Source organism: Leopardus geoffroyi, chromosome B1 (genome assembly GCF_018350155.1).
Source record: "Leopardus geoffroyi isolate Oge1 chromosome B1, O.geoffroyi_Oge1_pat1.0, whole genome shotgun sequence".
In the NCBI taxonomy this organism is placed as follows: Eukaryota; Metazoa; Chordata; class Mammalia; order Carnivora; family Felidae; genus Leopardus; species Leopardus geoffroyi.
The window spans coordinates 123,971,667-123,992,240 of NC_059327.1; the positions used below are offsets into that span (position 1 = coordinate 123,971,667).

General features: G+C 33.9%; 1 protein-coding gene across 1 annotated transcript in view; it reads left to right on the plus strand.

The window, feature by feature from the left end:
• The window catches only part of STPG2 (sperm tail PG-rich repeat containing 2), a 431,309-nt gene extending 413,648 nt beyond the window's left edge, over positions 1 to 17,661 (plus strand). Inside the window, exons 7-8 of the mRNA XM_045472302.1 lie at positions 12,948 to 13,096; positions 17,181 to 17,661. Coding sequence (XP_045328258.1) covers positions 12,948 to 13,096; position 17,181 — 150 coding nt within the window. The 3' untranslated portion in view covers positions 17,182 to 17,661. The remainder of the gene's footprint in view (positions 1 to 12,947; positions 13,097 to 17,180) is intronic.
• The last annotated feature ends 2,913 nt before the right edge of the window (positions 17,662 to 20,574 follow it).

The following is a 20,574-nucleotide window of genomic DNA, read 5'->3' on the forward strand; positions in this document are numbered from 1 at the left end:
AGAGAGCCCTTCCTGAATCTGCTATTCCTAATCAATATGCCAAAGTGACATATTTTGGGGTGGTATGTTCTGATTCCTTATTTATAACCAGTGTTAAGACCACTGCTATTTAACCTAGTACTGGAATTCTTAGTCAATACAATAAGGGACAGAATAAAAAAGAAATTAAGAGTACAAATATTAGAAAGAAGAAATAAAATTGCAACCATATGAAGATAGCATGCATTTAAAAAGTCCAAAATGATCTATAGATAAGCCACATTAATAAATAAATAATTTAGCAAAGTTAATGAACAAGAATAAATTATATTATAGATATCAGCAACAGATGGTTAGAAAACAAAAATTTTAAACGAAACTTCAGTGACATGAAAAATTATAGGGTACATTAAATAAAAACTTAAAATGTATATAAAAAATATAAAAAATCTCTAAAGAGATAACTACAAAAATTATTGAGAAAAAATAGGAATGAATCAAATAAATTGAAACATATGTTTACAAAGTGGAAGTCTAAATATTTTGAGTCAGTTTTCTCCCAATTGCTCTTTAAAGTCAAAGTAATCCTTGGGGCGCCTGGGTGGCTCAGTCGGTTAAGCATCCGACTTCGGCTCAGGTCATGATCTCACGGTCCGTGAGTTCGAGCCCCGCGTCGGGCTCTGTGCTGACAGCTCAGAGCCTGGAGCCTGTTTCAGATTCTGTGTCTCCCTCTCTCTCTGCCCCTCTCCTGTTCATGCTCTGTCTCTCTCTGTCTCAAAAATAAATAATAAAAAATGTTAAAAATTAAAAAAAAAAAAAATAAAGCCAAAGTAATCCCAATTAAAAATCTCAGCAGTTTGTGTGTGAAATTGACATGCTGACTTGAAAATGTATATGGAAATTGATAGCCAACACAATTAGGAATAAGAATGTAGCTAGCTATTGTAGGTAAGGTAGTATGGAAAATAAAGAGACAAATGAAAGAGAAGACATATCTTACAAATAGACTTCTCTTTAAGATAATGTAGTACAGTGGGAAAAGTTGGTCTTATCAATAAACAATGCTCATTCAACTGGTTTCCCATATAGGAAAAAAAGAATCTTGACTGCTGTCTTACATCGCATATGAGGTCTATTTCAGATGTACTGTAGATCTAAGAAAAGATTCTAGAAAAGAAGATACAGGACTATCTTCATGAGCTTGAGCTAGTCAAATACTTCTTTAACAAGACTTACAAATGCTAACTAATAATGGGAAGTGATAAACTGGATAACGTTAACATTTAGAACTTATTTTTGAAGGATATCACTAAAAGAATGAAAAGGTATGTCACAGAGAGGGATGAAGATACTTGCAACACATACATCTGGAAATGAAATTCTACACATCCATGAAAATGAGGCAGATAACCCAATTTAAAATGGAGAGAAGACTTGAAACAGGCACATTAATTTTTTTTAACATTTTTTATGTAGACAGAGAAGGAATAGGAGAGGAACAGATTGAGAGGGAGACACAGAATCTGAAGCAGGCTCCAGGCTCTGAGGTGTCAGCACAGAGCCTGACGGCGGAGCTCGAACCCATGAACTGTGACATCATGAACTAAGCTGAAGTCGGACGCTTAACCCATTGAGCCACCCAGGTTCCCTGAAACACGCACATTTTTAAAAAGAGAGGATATCCAAATGGTCATAAACATATGAACAAGTATTCCATTTCATCATAAGTGATAACCAAATTAAAATCACAATATTATACTACTTCATTCCCATTAAGATGTATAAGGTGGAGGGGGGGGGAAGACAATCATATCTTGGAAAAGATGTGGTAAAAAATGAACCTCTCATATACTTTGGAAACTATTTGGTATATTCTGTAAAAAAAAAAAGTACAGATAGTTTATGATTCAGCAGTTACTCTTCTAGGCATATAACTAACAGAAATCCATACGTATGTGTACCAAATGACATGCATACTGATGGATAGCAGCATTATTTATAATTGCTAAAATCTGGAAACAACTCATAAATGGTCATCAGAAATAGAATGGATAAAATACATTGTGGTATATTTTTAAAATGGAATGTAAAAGAGAATCAGAACGAATGTCATACCAACCGCGTTAAGCATAATGCTGAATGAATGAAGCTAGACACAGAAGGGGATCCTCTATGTGATTCCATTTATGTAAAGTTTAGAATCAGGCAAAGATGATCTTATAACGGTCTTAGAAGTCAGGGTACTTGTGACCTGTAGACTCTGCAGTGAATATGGGGAATTGTGACTGGGCAGGGGCATGCACGAGCCTTCCGGCAGACTGGGCATGTTTTATTTCTTGATCTGGGTGCTTTTTAAACAGCAATGTTCACTTTTTTGAAGATACATTACATTATACTTATTTGTGCATTTTTCTCCATGCTTTAATAAACATTTACCTAAACACATAGAGAATATTTAAGATTAAACCCATGTCTCATATGAATTCCAGAAAAAAGGAAATAAAGAAAATGGAGAAGAGATACCCAAATAATCTTACCTGAGAATTTTCCAGAAATGAATGAGGACCTGAAGTCCTCAGAATTTTAAAACAAACAAAAAGAAGACCTCTCAGGTTTCCATGTCAGGCATAGTTGTAAGTACTACAGAACAAAACAGACAAAAACTACTTCTACTAATCTAGATAAGAAATAAAGCAAGGTACAAAATAAAATATATGATATCAAATTTAATACGTAGAAAAAGCAGAGAGAGGGGCTATGAAATACTGGGTTTGGGAGCAATGCGGAAATCCTAAATGGGGTTCCTCTTACTCAAGGTGGAGATATCAGAGGTACAGATGCAGGGAGCGGGGTAGATGTGATAGTGTGGTTGACAAAAGAGGAGAAAATAAGACTTCCTTCTACAAATACTGTAGCTAATTTTCTGTGGTAAGTGTGCAATTCAGTTACCTGTTACCCGACCGTGAGGTGCTTTGCCATGGAAGATGTAGAATGACTATATACATCAACTGTTAGCATATGTCATTCATACTCTCCTTCTCTCTTTTTTGGTCTCATTGTCATTCTCCCTCTTGCTCCTCTCTTCCACCCCTCATTCCTCCCTATACACTTAGTAAATGAAACTTGCTTTATTTTTTAATTAGTGTTTCTTTAATCTTCATTCTCTAATTATTTGAAAGAGAAAAAATACCAGAGGACCGTGCTATTTAACAAGACCAACAGGCAATAGAAATCACAAACTTCTCTCCAGTACTTATAAGGGTGTTGGATGAAGTTAATTCAAATAGACCTGAAGGTTAGGAGGACCCAACGAGCCCAATAGAGTTTTTACAAATCTCTAGGAGAAAGATAAATCTGAACCACCATCGAAGCTGATACTGTGAAAAAGAGGCACATGGTGTAGGATTGAGTAGAGGACAGAGGACTCCTGATTGCAGGGGAGGTGGCATTATAACCAGGATATTAGCAAAAGGACAGTTGAACACTGGGAGTCATAGAAAAGAGAGTATGTTTTGAGTTTGAATTTTGTTTCAACATTTATTTGGAAAAAATTCCAACTCCAAATACCAATTGTTAGCATATTGTATCATTTGTTCTCTTCCTCTTTTTATCTTTCTCTCTGTTTCTCACTCTCTTATACACTCACTCTCACACATGTATATACATACATATTTACATATGATGATGATGATGATGATGATGATGATGATGGAGTTACATATTCTGTAACCAGTTATCACAATCTTTTACCTTTAAATACTTCAGCACATGTCTTCTGACAACAAAGATATTAACAATAAAACAATGATCAATTCCTGCAAAATTTACATTGTGACAATACCATTATCTGTAATGCAGTCCTTGTTCTAATTTTTCTACATCCAGAATCATCTATTATCTCTAATTACCATGCTTGTTTAGTCTCCTTTAATCTATACTAGTTCCTCAGTCTTTCAGGACATTGACCTTTTCGAAGCTATGATTCAGTAGACTTAGTTTCAATACTTGCTTATTCTTTATTCTAAATGCATACCTCTAATCACTATTACAAAAGTTATCAGGTCATTGTCATCTCATCACCCTCTGGCAGGAAACAATGTAATGCATTTTGTGTTTTTAATATCCCACTGTGGCTTGGAAAGACATTAAGCACCCCAGAAAAAATACAACAGTTGCTATCCTACCAAACATAAGAATAAAAATACCCTAATGACTCTTTGTGACTAAAATGTCCTAAGAAATGTGTTTTACTTTACATAATGAATAGATACCATATTATTTATAATTTCATGAAAACTATGGACATGACAAATTAGAATAGAGCCATTTTAACTTTTATTTCATTATGAGTTTGAGAAAGAAAACACAACTTTTAACATTGTATTGACTTTATCTCAATTGTAATTCAAATTTCAAACACATTCATCATAATTCCAAGGAAATGGCATATATAAATTGTTCTTTAGTTCAGATTAATTTTAAATCAGCTTTGCAAACCATACAACACAGAATATAAAAGTCTAAGTGGACATTAGGTGACTCTGTTGCAGAGGAGTAGTTTCAGATATTTTTGTATTCTGAAAGCCACGATCTGAACATGGTTTCAATGCAGATCAAATACACTTAAGAGCCATCTCATATTCATTCTATCTTTAGGTGGAAAATGCTTGGAATACTAAATAACGGTTTTCATTTCTATATAGCAAGGATGGCAATCTTCTTACTTCTGCTTGCGTAGGATTCAAAAGAAAGCAAGTTGTTAATTAGAAGATGTTATGCACAGTTAAGAACATATGATTAGGTGCTTCATTCTTTCACCCAACAGTGTAATGACTGCAGAAGTTTAGCTCTTTGATCATTGTCACCTCTTCAACGTGGTTATTTGAGCCATTAAATTTTGTGTCTCTCTAGATTCCTGTTAACATCACCCCATTTCTCAAATGTCACAGTTTAAGATTTAATGTTTAATTTAGAGTCCAGCTTTTTAGTCTTTTCCAGACCTAATTTGTCTCTCTTCATGTACTTGTTTATCATTCTCCTTCTGCAAATTATTTGCAGTATTAGTGACTTTTAACCATTTATTTTATGTTCATACCATCCTCAGTGATAATAATGTATAGATCCATTCTTAAACAATTTACCATAAATGTCTTCTTTTTTATTTCATGTATATTAAAGAGATGAAATGAAATTACATGTACAAATGTTTGGTAACTTAGAATTTAGAATGGAAACGTATAAGACATGGCAACATTTGAGTTTAATAAAAAGTTTCCATCCAAACATTTGTCAAACAGCATACCAGTATATCTCTATTTTAATCATTATGGCTATTTGAATTATTTAATTTGTAACAGGCAAGCTTATTATTGTTATTATTAAAAAATTTACCAATCTATTCTTTTTTGTCTACTCTTTCAGATGAATTTTGGAATCACTCCACATATTTTAATAGACTTTTTTAGAGCAGTGTTCTGTTCATAGCAAAATCAAGTGGAAAATACAGAGAGGCCCCATATACTCCCTGCCCCACCACAGCCTCCCTCACTATCAACATCCTGCAGCACAGGATACATTTATTACAATTAGTGAACCTATACTGACACATCATTATCACCCAAAGTTCATAGGTCACATTACGGTTCACTTTTGATGCTGTAGATTCTATGGGTTTGGACAAATGTTAATGACACGTATTTACCATTACAGTATCACACAGAATGGTTTCACTGCTCTAAAAATTCCTTTGTGTTCTACTTATTCATCCCTAATTCCCACTAACTCCTGGTAACCAGTTATCTAGTTACTGTCTCCATAGTTTTGTTTTTCAGAATCTCATACAGTTGTAGTCACACATTGTGCAGTCTTTTAAGCTCGACTTCTGTCAGCTAGTATGCATCTAAGGTTCCTTCATGGCTTTTCATGGCTTGATAGTTCATTCTTTTTGGCACCAAATAATATCCCATTGCTAGATGTACCAGTTTATTTATTCATTCACCTACTGAAGGGTATTTTTGTTTTCTCCAAGGTTTGACAGTTATGTACCACGCTGCTCTAAACATCTGTGTGCAGGTCTTTTGTAGACGTAAGTTTTCAACTCATTTGGGCAAATACCAAAGAGTGTAGACTGTATGGTAAGAATATGTTTAGTTTTGTACAAAACCACCAAACTCTCTCCCAAGGCGGCTACACCATTTTACATTCCGACCAACAATGAGTGAGTTCCAGTTGCACCACATCCTTACCAACATTTGGTGACATCAGTATTTTGAATTTTGGCCATCTGAATAGGTATGTAATGACATCTTGTTTTAATTTACAATTCCCTAGTGACAAATGGTGTTGAACATCTTTCACATGCTTATATACCATCTGTACATCTTATTTGCTGAGATGTCTGTTCAGATCTTTTGCCCATTTTTAAATCAGAACGTTCAGTCTCAAGAGCTCTTTGTATGTTTTAGATAATAGTTCTTTATCATATATGTCTTTTGCAAATATTTCCTCCCAATCTGTGGTTTGTCTTCTCATTTTCTTGACAGCACCTTTGACAGAGCAGAAGGGTTTTTTTGTTTGTCTATTTTTTTGTTTTTTGTTTTTTAATTTTAATACAGGCTTGCTTATCAAGTATTTCTTTCATGGGTCATGCTTTTGGTGTTGTATCTAAACAGTTACTGCCAAACTCAAGGTCACCTAGATTTTTTTCCTATGTTATCCTCTAGGAATTTTGTATTTTTGCATTTTACCTTTAGGTCTATGATCCATTTTTAGTTAATTTTTTTGTGAAGGGTGTAAAGTCTGTGTTTAGATTTATTTTTGAGCACTTGGATATCCACTTGTTCCAGCACCATTTGTTGAAAAGGCAATCTTTTCTCCATTGTATTGTCCTTGCTCCTTTGTCAAAGATCAGTTGATTATATTTGTGTGGATTTTTTTCTGGGCTCTTTATTTTGTTCCATCTATCTCTTTATCTGTTCTTTCACCAATATCACATTATCTTGATTATTGTAGCTCTATGGGCACTCTTGATGTTGGATAGTGCACATATTTTTTGATAGTGAACAGTAGCCATGTTTTAGAATCATATATTTAACTTTATAAAACGACCATGGCGGCATTCTATTTTTTTTCCTATATTGAAATTAATTTACAAAACATTATCAGAAGTTCTTTCTAGAAATTTGAAGACTTTTTAGCATTCTCATATAAAACAATACAATAAAAAATCATCTCAGGTACCAATTTATGAAGAATAAGAATAATTTCCTAAAAATAAAATCCTAGGCCTGATATAACTTGTCTTTTCTTCTGTTTATTCTAACTCTCTACTTTAAAAACAACATTTAAATATTTAAATTTGCATGAGCCCATAATGTGAAGATATGATATTTCATATATTCATATTTTTGGTATTCATTTTATTTTTACAAATCTAATTATTCCAGTACCAATAACCCTTGAGTGCATCCTTTTCCTGTTGACTTGAAATGCCAATTTTACCATATGCTAAATGCCTATGTTTATTTTAAGCCTAGCAAGCTACTTTTCCGCTGAATTTACCACCTGTTTTTGGGCTTGAGCCACATTGTTTTAAATATATAGATTTATATTATTTTATAATATCTGGTGCTATACCACCTCTCTAAATATTTTTTAGGTGGACGTTCAATTTTGGGGTCCAGAAACCTTTGGGGAAAGGTATAGAAAGAACTAGTGGGGTGAATAGCCATGGGAAGAGTTTCAGTTATTTCGTCTGCTATAGATAAAGCTTGATACCTCTACTCTACTTCTACTTCCCAAATGCAGGCATCGTAGAATCTTGGCTTTTGTCTGACTTCTAAAGTCAGAAATAAAATTGGCCATGCTCATTTCTAAGTTTGTTCTATGTACTGTGCCAGGATTGAAACTTGGGGCCTTTCAAAACTACTGATTCCAGTATTTCATTCCCAATGATACCATACTACTTCCTCATTTCTAGATCAAGAATGACAAAATGCTGGAAGTCAGTATTTTTTCTTGGAACTTGGCTGAAGATGGGAGATAGGAGGCTTAAATCAGCAGCCCTCTAAAGCCCCCTTCAGTCCATTCCTATCACTGTTATATCTATTAGTAATTCTTTCATCAGATAAATGTCCTATCCCTGTTTTTCAACACTAACACATGATTTTCTGTAATCGTATATTTCCTTAGTCATTTCCATGAGAATATGAGTAAGAGGAACATTTGAAGCCACTTATAGAGAAAAACAAACAAAAAGATATCAGATGGAATTTCCCTCAATTACATTTTATATAATTTATAAATTTTTTTTTCAACATTTATTTATTTTTGGGACAGAGAGAGACAGAGCATGAACGGGGGAGGGTCACAGAGAGAGGGAGACACAGAATCGGAAACAGGCTCCAGGCTCTGAGCCATCAGCCCAGAGCCTGACGCGGAGCTCGAACTCACGGACCGCGAGATCGTGACCTGGCTGAAGTCGGATGCTTAACCGACTGCGCCACCAAGGCGCCCCTATAATTTATAAATTTATATGCATCTGGATTTATCTTTTAATCCTTTTCAACTATTACAATAGAAGATTACTCCTTTTTTCCTTCTAATACCAATACCTCCATATATCTTTTTTTTTAATATGAAATTTATTGTCAAATTGGTTTCCATACAACACCCAGTGCTCATTCCAACAGGTGCCTTCCTCAGTACCCATTACCCACCCTCCCCTCCCTCCCACCCCCCATCAACCCTCAGTTTATTGTCAGTTTTTAAGAGTCTGTTATGATTTGGCTCCCTCCCTCTCTAACTTTTTTTTTTTTTTCCTCCACGTATCTTAAGCTATGGATTTTATTGCTGCTGTATTTTCTGGAACATTTCACCGTCCGTTATCCCCTCTCACTCTCAATTATGGGATGATTTCCATTGTCTCTTAAATACTTTCAAATCTCTTCTGCTAAACACACACACACACACACACACACACACACACATATATGTATATACCAATATTTCCAGAACCTTCATTTATCTTTAGCTATTTCTTTCTCTTTTCTGTTTTTGAAGCTATATCTTAAAAAAAAATTTCTCCTTAATGCTGTACTTCCTTACCTCTTCTCAATTTCCTCCAATCTAGCTTATAACCACTTTAGTTTACCTCAACTAAGTTAATCAATGTGCTTCTTTTCTCTCAATATGAAGAACATTTGTCAGTCTACTTATTTTTTTTTTATTTAAAACATTTTTAGTGTTTGTTTATTTTTGAGAGAGACAGAGAGTGTGAGCGGGGGAGGGGCAGAGAGAGCAGGAGACATAGAATCTGAAATAGGCTCCAGGCTCTGAGCTGCCAACACAGAGCCCAACACGGGGCTTAAACTCACAAATTGTGAGATCATGACCTGAGCTGAAGTTGGACGCCCAACCGACTGTACCCAGGCACCCCTGTCAGTCTACTTATTATTAGACTTCTCAGCAGGGTTGAAATCTCAGTACATTCTCTTGTGCACTCTTTTCTTGGCTTCCCTGACTGATAACTACTCCAATCTCTCCACCTGCTCCATTTCTCTATCTTTTATAGGCTCCTTCCCCATACATGGCAATGAATTTTAGAGTTCTTAATGGCTTGACCCTGGATCCTTCTCTTGTGCCATAATCTCTCAATAGTCTATTTGTACATAACCTTGTCATTTTCATCTTTAACCTATTCTTCTCTGAGCATCAGGCTTGTAGAGTCTTCCCTGCTTCTGGAAGGTAATTTAATCTGAAAGCCTCTTGCTGAGTAATTCTTATTTAAAAAGACAAACAAAAATAAATAATTCCCATTGGAATTAGTGATACAAAATCATTTCAATAATTAGATAAGTATACATATGATACTCAGTATCTGTACAATAAAAACATTAATGCAAAATATATTAATGAATAACTTTTCCAAAAAACAAATCAGAAAATCATCTCTCATTCTCTTTTTAGGAGGCTTCAATGGTCTGTCATCACTTTTAGCACAAAGACTAAAATTCTTAACATGGCCTACTTACCTCTACATCATCACCTTACATGATGCCTCCCTTCCTCTATGCCACTCAAGGCCCATTAGTCTTCTTTCAGTGTCTAGAATGTGCAATAGGTCTTTGCTTATGTTGGTCTCTGAACCTGGACTACCTCACTCCATCTTCCTCTTCATCGTAGCCTAACTAGGGTCTGTCCTTCCTTCAGATTTCCATTCTATCATCACTCCCTTAATGAAGCCTCTGATTGCCTTTACTTAGTCAGGTCTTCCTATTTGTTTCTGGGTAGCTTTCCTTGAGAGTTCTTATCACTGTTTGATTTTACATTTATATATTCGATCATTCAATTATTGGCAGTAGATTTCACAAGGCCTGGAATTTTGTCTTGTTTGTTGGCAGTTTTATCATTAGACCCTAGTACAGTGCCTGGCATGTTGTAGCCACTTGATATTCACTTGTGGAATGAATGAAAGAAGGAGGAATAAGTGGAATTTCCCCAGTTTTCCTTTTTTAAATTATGAAACATTTGGATTATGACTGTAATTCTGTGAATGTTGATGTTATTCTTTTGTATTATTTTCTAAAATATTTATATTTTCTTTAATTTACTAGTTATTTTAAAATGCTCTTTTAAAATTTTGGAATGACTGACATTTAAACTCAGCTTTATTTAGGGGCGCCTGGGTGGCTGAGTCGGTTGAGCGTCCGACTTCAGCTCAGGTCATGATCTTGCGGTTCCTGAGTCCAAGCCCCGCCTTGGGCTCTGTGCTGACAGCTCAGAGCCTGGAGCCTGTTTCTGATTCTGTGTCTCCCTCTCTCTCTCTCTGGCCCTCCCCTGTTCATGCTCTGTCTCTCTCTGTCTCAAAAATAAATAAACGTTTAAAAAAATATTTAAATAAAAAAAATAAAAAAAATAAACTCAGCTTTATTTAGTTCTAATTTTATTACATTTTTCCTGAAATGTATTCATTGTTTTATGTTATAAATAAATACTAGCACTTTTCCCTTATGTTATTATTCAAATTAATGTTATTTTCCGTATGCTGCTTTATATTTATTGGAAATGTATAAATATATTTCTGTTTACTAATGCGTTTAAAAGAGGATATCTATGAAAAATTTATATTTTCTGACAACAAGGTGTGGGGATTGCCAGACTCTGTTCTCTGTTTTCTGATCATGAAAATGATCTTCCTTTTAATTTTGTCCTGCTGGAATAATATATCCCAGTGAATTTTCAGTGGTTTTTGAGACCACTACTAGACTGAGGGCTAATTTCACAATTCTTTAGCTATAAGAATGAAAATTTATTTTTATGTAACTTGCTTTAAATATTTACTTTTGGGGAGACACTATACAAGATAATGATAATAATAATACTTGAAACATACATGATGTTTTAGTATGGCAGGCTTGATATATTTAAACCATATTAACTAATTTAATTCTCAAAACAATACTCCAAAATAGTAACTATTTTATCATCTTTGTTTTTTAAATGTGCAAAACAAAGCACAGGGAGAATGGTTAAGTTACTTAAGGACACGCAGAAAGCAGATAGCAAGGATGGGGTTACAACCAAAAGCCCATGCTTTTAACCACTAAGTGTATTGCTTCTCTAGAACAAAGATTACTTTACATACTTTAATTCAATTAATATACCCAGAAAGTAGGTATTAGGTAGATGACATTAACTCCATTTGAAAATGAGGAAACTGAAGTTCAGAGAAGGGGAATAACCTTCCAAAGGTCACAGACATTTGAAGTGTCCAAGTTCAAAAATGCACTGAGTTCTATTAATTATCCTTATACATGAAGCTGACTCTAAACTTGTAACTCTCATCCTATCACATGCAGACAATGAAAATTATAAATCTGAGAATGCAGTATTCTCAACAATTCGTACTTAACTACTCATCTCAATTCCCAATTTCTTTATGTATCCTTTTGTACTGTGTTCTTGGAGAGAGGGGCATGAGAACAAACAAAAGTTAAGTGTCAATAGCACTATGTTAGGACTGGTACCTGCTTTATAGGAAGCACCTCAATGAATATGAGTTGAATGAATATTCTATAATTTTGTTTTTAGTGATCTTTTTGCAAGAGATTTAGTAGACACCCCTTACAACAAATGAAAATCAGACACTATTTCTTGATTTTATTTTTTATTTTTGGATTTTTGCCTTCTCAATGTTTTCATTGGTAAGTGAATGGTGAATGTAAATGGACTTTATCCCATTACTGCATGTTCATAGTACCAAATATGATTTTGGGTAGGTTATATATATTTAATCAATATTTGTTGAAATGATAAATGTTAAGAGAAGGAACATCTGAAAAGTCAATATCTACCTTCATTGGTAGCAAAATTTATTTTGAGAATAAAGATTATTTGATATTAATATATACAAAAAGCTATATATTTATTTTAAAAGCATGTTCAAAGTTTCACAAAAGATATTTGTCTCTCTTGGGGCACCTGGGTGGCGCAGTCGGTTAAGCGTCCGACTTCAGCCAGGTCACGATCTTGCGGTCCGTGAGTTCGAGCCCCACGTCGGGCTCTGGGCTGATGGCTCAGAGCCTGGAGCCTGTTTCCGATTCTGTGTCTCCCTCTCTCTCTGCCCCTCCCCCGTTCATGCTCTGTCTCTCTCTGTCCCAAAAATAAATAAACGTTGAAAAAAATTTTTTTAAAAAAAAGATATCTGTCTCTCTCAAATATGTATACCCTTTGGCAAAACTATTAAACATGCTTTAGTTAACCTGATGACTGGTAATTATTTTTTACTTTAAAGCACATTTATAGATATTAACCCTAGGAATCTAAATGTGTATGATATTAATGAGTGGTATTGATAAATTGTAAGTTATTTACATTAATGAGTTCCTTATAGAGTTATAAAAATAATTTTTCAAAGTTTATAAATGATATAATTAAAATACGCTATTCTTTTGTTTGAATATCCGTAGCTCAGTCCATTTTTAAGACATTCTGTTCTGAAGAGGACATTCAATGTCACTCTACCAAATCCTTCCCTGATCAAGAGAGAAAACACTTTTACTACAGGACAAAAAGCCAAACAAAAACACGCAGGAAGCAAAGTAAAATCTTCTAAATGGTAAGTGTGCTGGTTCTCACTGAATCATAGGGTTGGCACATTTTTACAATCCGTAAGTTAACTGTCATATGGAATCTCTGAGACAAATATATATATTTTTTATCTTCAAAGCAATGTATTTGTATCCCTGTTCTAGAGATTGGTTATGTTTATAACTACAGAGAGTAATTAACATATTTAGTAGAGGCCACTCTGTATGCTGCTAGAAGTAAGTGTTGACTGATCAAAAATAGCCATTATATTTTCCTTTTTAGAAGTCTACTCTTCATTTGTCTTTAATGCTAAGGTAGAAGAGTTACCTTAATAAGGTGAAGTTGACAGCCTTTGTTAAATTAACCTATCTTTTAAAATGAAGAAATCTAAAAAATAATGCCATGTTCTACTCACTTATTGTGAGATCACAGCTCGGTGAAACATTTTGGCTTTTTCAAACAAATTGTATAATCAAGCAAGCTTGGACTAAGAATATTCTTATGTAAATAGTTAATAGATATGGGTTAAACACAGAGTGTATGGTAATGACCAACAGTGGTTTAGACTTTTCAGTGTTTGCATGTGTGTGTGTGTGTGTGTGTGTGTGTGTGTGTGTGTGTGTAAAGTAGGCCTGGGCTTGAATAATTTGATGTTATTATATTCCAGACAAAGACTGCTTTTTATTTCAGTATCCACACCACAAAATGGCATTGTATTTCAGGAACGTACTGAGATTATATTAATTTCTAGGGAATTATAAACAAAAAAGTACTTATTAAAATAATAAAGTGTAGAGTTTAATATCTGATATATTGTTAGACTACTTGTTGGAGCAGTAGATCAAATTTATCTAGATGCCATCAGAGTCTGTTTTTTCAGCCTAGACTTCTGCCGTGCATAATGTTAGCCACTAGTCACATGTGACTATTGAGCATTTATAATATGGCTGTTTCAAGTTGATACATGCTTTAAGTCTAAAAGGCACACCAGATTTTGAAGACTTAGTTTGACATAAAAAAAAAGGGTATAAAATATCTGATTAATAATATTTTTTAAAATGTGATACATTTAATACAGGTATTTCAGGTATACTGGGTTAAATAAAATATACCATTATGATTATTTTCATCTGTTTATTTTTACATTTTAATATGGTCATAGGCTCATATTATATTTCTATTGGACAGTGCTAGTCTAGGATATCCATATTTTGGAGTAGTGATTTCGTCAGCAAATATATTGGAAAACAATGTCTACAATAATGTTTTATTTTCAATTCCATTTCATACATTATACTTTCACTTCTATTACACATTTTGTTATGACAGGGAGCAATAGCCCATTAACTACTCATTGTCATCATTAGTTATTAATATGTAGTACTTCTTTAAAATGCAAAGATATGAAAGCTATTTCATGTCATTTGAAACTATTGCCTTGACTTTTGTGCCACAATGTCATAATTTTCAATTCTATATCTAGTTTTTTGAGCCCATAAGAGGTTGTTATTGTCATTTCTCAGGTCATATTTGTTTAGATTTACCCATATACTTATCTGTTCCATTGCTCTTTCTTCCTTCTTGCATTTCTGTGCTCCTCTTTGGGATCATTATTCTTTCTAATGAATTTCTTTTCATATGTGTGTTCATGCAGGTTTACTGTTGATGAGTTCTCTCCTTTTTTGTTTGTTTGGAAACATTTTTATTTCATCCTCATTTTTGAAGAATATTTTTACTGGGTGAAGAATTAGAGATTCACACATACATTCTTTTGGCACTTTAAAAATGTCATTGCATTGTGTAATGCCTTCTATGGTTTCTGATGAAATGTTTTCCCTTTGAAAATAATGTGCCTTTTATTTATCTGGCTGCTTTTTCAAATTTTCCTTATGCATTTTAAAAGATTATTTCTAATGTCCCTAGGTTTTCCTGCCCCCACCTCGTTTCTATAGAACCTGAGAAAGACAAAAATCTCAGCTTAGATTTCTTTAAAAAATTTATTTTAATGTTTTTATTTTATTTTTGAGAGAGAGACAGAGTGTGAGCAAGGGAGGGGCAGAGAGAAAGGGAGACACCGAATCTGAAACAGGCTCCAGGCTCTGAGCTGTCAGCACAGAGCCCAACATGGGGCTTGAACTCACGGAGTGCGAGATCATGACCTGAGCCGAAGTCGGACGCCCAACTGACTGAGCCGCCCAGGCGCCCCTCAGTTTAGATCTCTATCCAGTTTGTGGTTGTCTTCTGTGCTGCCTAAAAACTAAATTCCTCCAAGGGAATGTGAGGGAATGTCCTCCAATGCTATTCCCTGCTCACCCTTCTCACCAGGTTTCTGAGCCTTACAAGACCTGAGGTTGTCTGTGTAGCTCTCCATTCTCTTATATAAAGAAACAGAAGTAAATTCTCTAATTTTTCTAAGAGACTTGTTCTGAGAACAAGTTACTCTGCCATATCTGAAAACTCTTCCTTTACTATAGTTTGCCTTCTGTCCCTTTTACCTCTAAAACAATTCCAGAAATCCTATATCTTTTATGAATATTTATAACTGAAAAGATATATTAGATATCATATATCTTGACACATTTATTCAATATCCTACTAAAAAGTTCATATTCTTTTTTAAGGAAATGTATTTCCCTATTAAACTTACTTGCAAATCTATTTCTTTGAAGATTATTATTGTCATATTACAAACTATTTATATTTACATGGTGTCACACAAAAATAAGTACTTCAAAAATATTTTATTTTATTATTTTTTTTTTTTTTTAATTTTTTTTTCAATGTTTACCCATTTTTGGGACAGAGAGAGACAGAGCATGAACGGGGGAGGGGCAGAGAGAGAGGGAGACACAGAATCGGAAACAGGCTCCAGGCTCTGAGCCATCAGCCCAGAGCCCGACGCGGGGCTCGAACTCCCGGACCGCGAGATCGTGACCTGGCTGAAGTCGGACGCCTAACCGACTGCGCCACCCAGGCGCCCCAAAAATATTTTAGTATCCCAGATATGCCCACCCACATCCCAAACCTTTTGTGACATAAACCTCCAGAAGATAAAATCAAACCAGCTCCTTGTTCAACATTACCATTACAGAGAAACAAAAGACAGTCTCTCTTTTCTGTTCATATATGCCTATCATTCCCACCAGACAACCTCAAAACATGACATTATATTTCCATTCAGAATTATTCTGCATTTCAATCAGTATAGTGTCATTTGGAGGCTCCCTTCTTTAATTAACTTTCAGGAAAAAACAGTTTTATTTCACAATTATAGAGAAACTTAATGCTTGGCTGAACTAGTACACTAACACTAAAGAGAAATGAGTGAGTTACCATATGCAAAGGGCTTCTATCAGCTCCACTCAGGTTTGGGTGAAGGGGAACAAGCTAGATAACAGAAGTCTGTTAGATGATTGAAAGTGGGGAAAGAATTGCCATCTGAATGTTAAATAGCAGGAGTGATGTCACCAGAACAAAGTTCTGAACTTCACAGGTTTACCCTAGATCAACCAAGCCACATTCTGTTCACTGTTCTTGGTCATCATGGAAATGAACATAAAATATTTTTGTTGCGTGTAGGCTCACGTACGTAAGACTTAGTGAAAGAATTGATGTTTCTTCTGAGATGAAATCTGGTATAGTCTCTTCTGTGTTACAAGTACATTTTGTAATCGTTTAATTATAAAAAATTTTAATCCAAGAATATTAATCAATGAAAAAATTAGTGTATTAAATTATATTTTGAAATTTTGAATGGCTTATTTGGTTGCCATTTCTTTCCTGTTTTCTCAGTTGGGTTAAATTCACTATTATTATAACGTAATATCCAAACAATTGCAGGTATAATATATATCGAATATACACTTTAACTACTTTAACTCTCCTGCAGAGTCATTAAGACAATCTAAAAGCTAGGACTATCACATAATATGAACTACTTGATATAAATGATACTTAGTCAATCTGGTTATAAAAAAAAGTATTTTGTGAATTTTTTTATCATTTTTATTTGAGGTAATGAACTAGAGGAGCAATCTGAAAGAATATTTTGGCTTCAGTTGAGAAGTACAATAGAGACACCACTTACTGAAACAGCTTTTCTTTCCCCACAGATATATTCTAAAGGTATTATCTATTAATATAAAGGTAAGCTGACAGTTCTCTCACAAAGAAGTAATTCCATTTTGATGATGCCCTCCATCAGCTACTCAAAGGAACATAATTGCTCTTCTAACCTCAAGAGATAGAAAAATCTGTTCTTGCAAGACATTTAATTCTCTATTTTTTTTTTCTCAAAATTTTCATATTACAATAGTGGTATATATATTCACTGCGTTCTTTCTCAATATATATTACTAGTGCTTCCGTATAAAATACAATGCTGTATTTTATAAAGACATCTGAAAACCCTTTCTTTTTAACTTTAGAATCTCATTCTCTAACCAGAGAATGCAATTATTTTCCAGATACTAGGTGTGCTGAAAATAAGTACATGATGTTATTATGTGTGTGTTATCCACTTGACTTATTTTCTTACTCGTCAGTTCTCTGAAATTATAAAAGTGGAGAATAAAAATCACAAAAAAAAATGACTTACTTTGTGTATGCTTTAGTTGGTGTGAATTTCATGTACAGATAGGAGATCAAGAAAAATTGATTAAATTGTGGTGATACATTTACTTCTCTTTAACAGCCTACATATTTGGGGAAGATGGGTAACCTTACATAATAAGTCCCAAAATTTGGGGTTAATGGTCTGCTTCTAACATGGTCTTGAAAAACAAGTCAGAGATAAGAATTAGATCAATGATTTTCAATTTGGGAGGGAGGGTAGCATAAGCTCCTTTGGAATTTTGATAAAAGCTATGGAAACATCTTTGATAAAAATAACCTAAATTTAGCATAATTTCAAGGGATTCAAGCACGCTTGGACTCTTTCAACGCATTCTGGTTTAAGAAAACTTCATCTAAAATGTCTTCATTAATGTACTTAAGATCAATCTTTCAAGATTAGAACGATAGAACAGAAAAACAAAGATCAATGAATACTTGCTCTCCCATTGGACTGGATGAATTGAATTGAGAAAAGAGCACAGAAATGATGGTGGATGGAAACTCTGAGCTCATGTCCTAGCTATGTAACCCTAACTAAAGTACGTAATCTTTGTTCTATGGCTGTAAAAGCAGTCGGTGTGTTGGGTCAGTAGTTTTCAAACATAGCCACTGCTTCACAATTGCCAAATGAGTTGGTAAAATACCACAACTTCCCAGTATCTAACAACTCCCCAGCTACTATAGTCTGTACTCTGGGATGAAGCCCTCCAACCTGTATTTCCCTCTAGGTGTTTATGTGGTGAAATTAAACCCTAGCTACATAATTCCCAAAGTCTTTGTCATCTCTATAGTATTTTTTTCACCAGTACCTTTTCATATGTTGTGCGAACCATGTAAACTATAGTTCTGGTCAAAGTAGATCTTATTGATTCAGATAACCAAGAGCATTTGGAGTATATATTACATATTTTGCAACAACCTCACTTGTATTATTTTCAGATAATACTTCATGGAATTGTTTTTATTGTCTTCCTCTTAATTATTATTCCTCTGGAATATATTACATAATATGAAAATCTGTTCATGAAAGAAAAATACAAAGATGAGTATTTAGAATGCAGCAGAGTTCACCAATCACTACTCTTAAGATAATGCATTAATTATTCAGTAGAACAACTCTTATGTCCGTAATCCTAAAATTGTTTAAAAACTTTCTAGACCAGAACTATTTGGAAGAATGGAACTAGTTAGAAAAAACTTCCTCTACCACCAACTGATCGTTTCTAGTAATTTTATCCAATAACTCTCTTATTTGCTTTAGTTAGTTTTCATCTCTTTCACTTGAAACATCACTATCACTTAATATTAGTTTTCCTTGAGGTAACTGTCTCTTATTTGATAATTATAGAGCTCATTCTGAGGTTGCAATTTTTTGTTTAGAAGTATTTTTAAATCGTCTCTTGTTCTTAATGTTAGTATCCAATTTAACCTTTGCTTAATGTGTTAATGTTCAGGATAGTAAATGTTATTACAAAAGAGATTTCATGAGCAGGACAACCCATCGTGTGCACACTCTCACGATGTATGCTGTTACTGTTACACTGTCAGTTCTTCCTGATGTTGCCTAGGTTTTTCATTAACCATGGTAACATGGATGAATCCCTGCTCTAACTCACACTAGGGCGTGCTGCCTACAGTTCTCCATGTGAGGAGTATCTACATGGCAAACAGGATCTATGATTTGAATGATCTTCCCTTGTGACTTCTAATTGTATATCTGATTTTAAAGTTATTATTTGTTCTCTTGCTTTCTGGTATATTAATTAATACTATATAGTATATTTCTTCCAATCAGCAGCTATTTAAAAAAACTAGCACTGTACCTCATTTTTAACAGCTCTGCAAAATTATTATCTACCTCTTTATCTCCAAGGTTGCTGGAAATGTATTTTACGTGCCCTATTTTTCATTATTTTAAATCAGGCCTTACCATGGTTATCCCTAAATTTGGAGGAAATGGATGAAACAGTTTTCATGAGATTTAATACTAAACACTTATAAATTAAAATTTTATCTATACAGATAAATTATACATTATATTTAACAGAGACTATTTAGAAATTATATATATATGTACATATATATACATGTATATGTATACTATTTAAACTATATATACTCTAAACTACAAATTTTAAAACTATAATTTACTTTTATAGTAAATATATATATATATATATTTACTTTAAAAGCTGAGTCTTACCTATAAAACTCAAAATAGCAAAGCTTTTATTTGTAATCTCGCACTCATAACTACTGAACATAAATTTGTTTATGTAGGATTCCTAATATTACTAATACCTAGAATTCTAATAAATGTCAAGCACTAAGAAAATCTTGGAGTCTCATCTGCAGAATTATGTCGTGTGTGTGTGTGTGTGTGTGTGTGTGTAAAATTTACAGTAAGCTACTTATCCAAAAATTTTTAACTAATTCTTGAAAAGATGTGGAGTGTTTTCTCTATGCTTTTTTGAAAGTAAGGTACTTAACATAGAAGAAAGGATATAAAATTTTTGGAAATAGTTTTGAGCCTGTGATGTTCAAAGACAAAACTTTGAGTGATATTAACTAACACAATAAGGATTACAATTTTCTGAACAGTAAGATAGCACATAGAACAAGATGACATCAATCCATGAGATACCTTTTAATATTTCACAAGGCAGCTTCTATATGAGGCAACGGATAATTAAAAAACAAACCGACATCAGAAAAGAAAATTCAGAACCCTTGTCTTGGTCAGGGCCATTTCAGGACTATAAGTCTTCTCATTATACATCTACGTCTAAAATCATATTTTGCCACATTAAGTAAGAAATATTATATAATGATGACTAAGGTCTCAAGAAAGTTTCATTAAACTTCTACTTAACATGACAGTGAAGCACATAG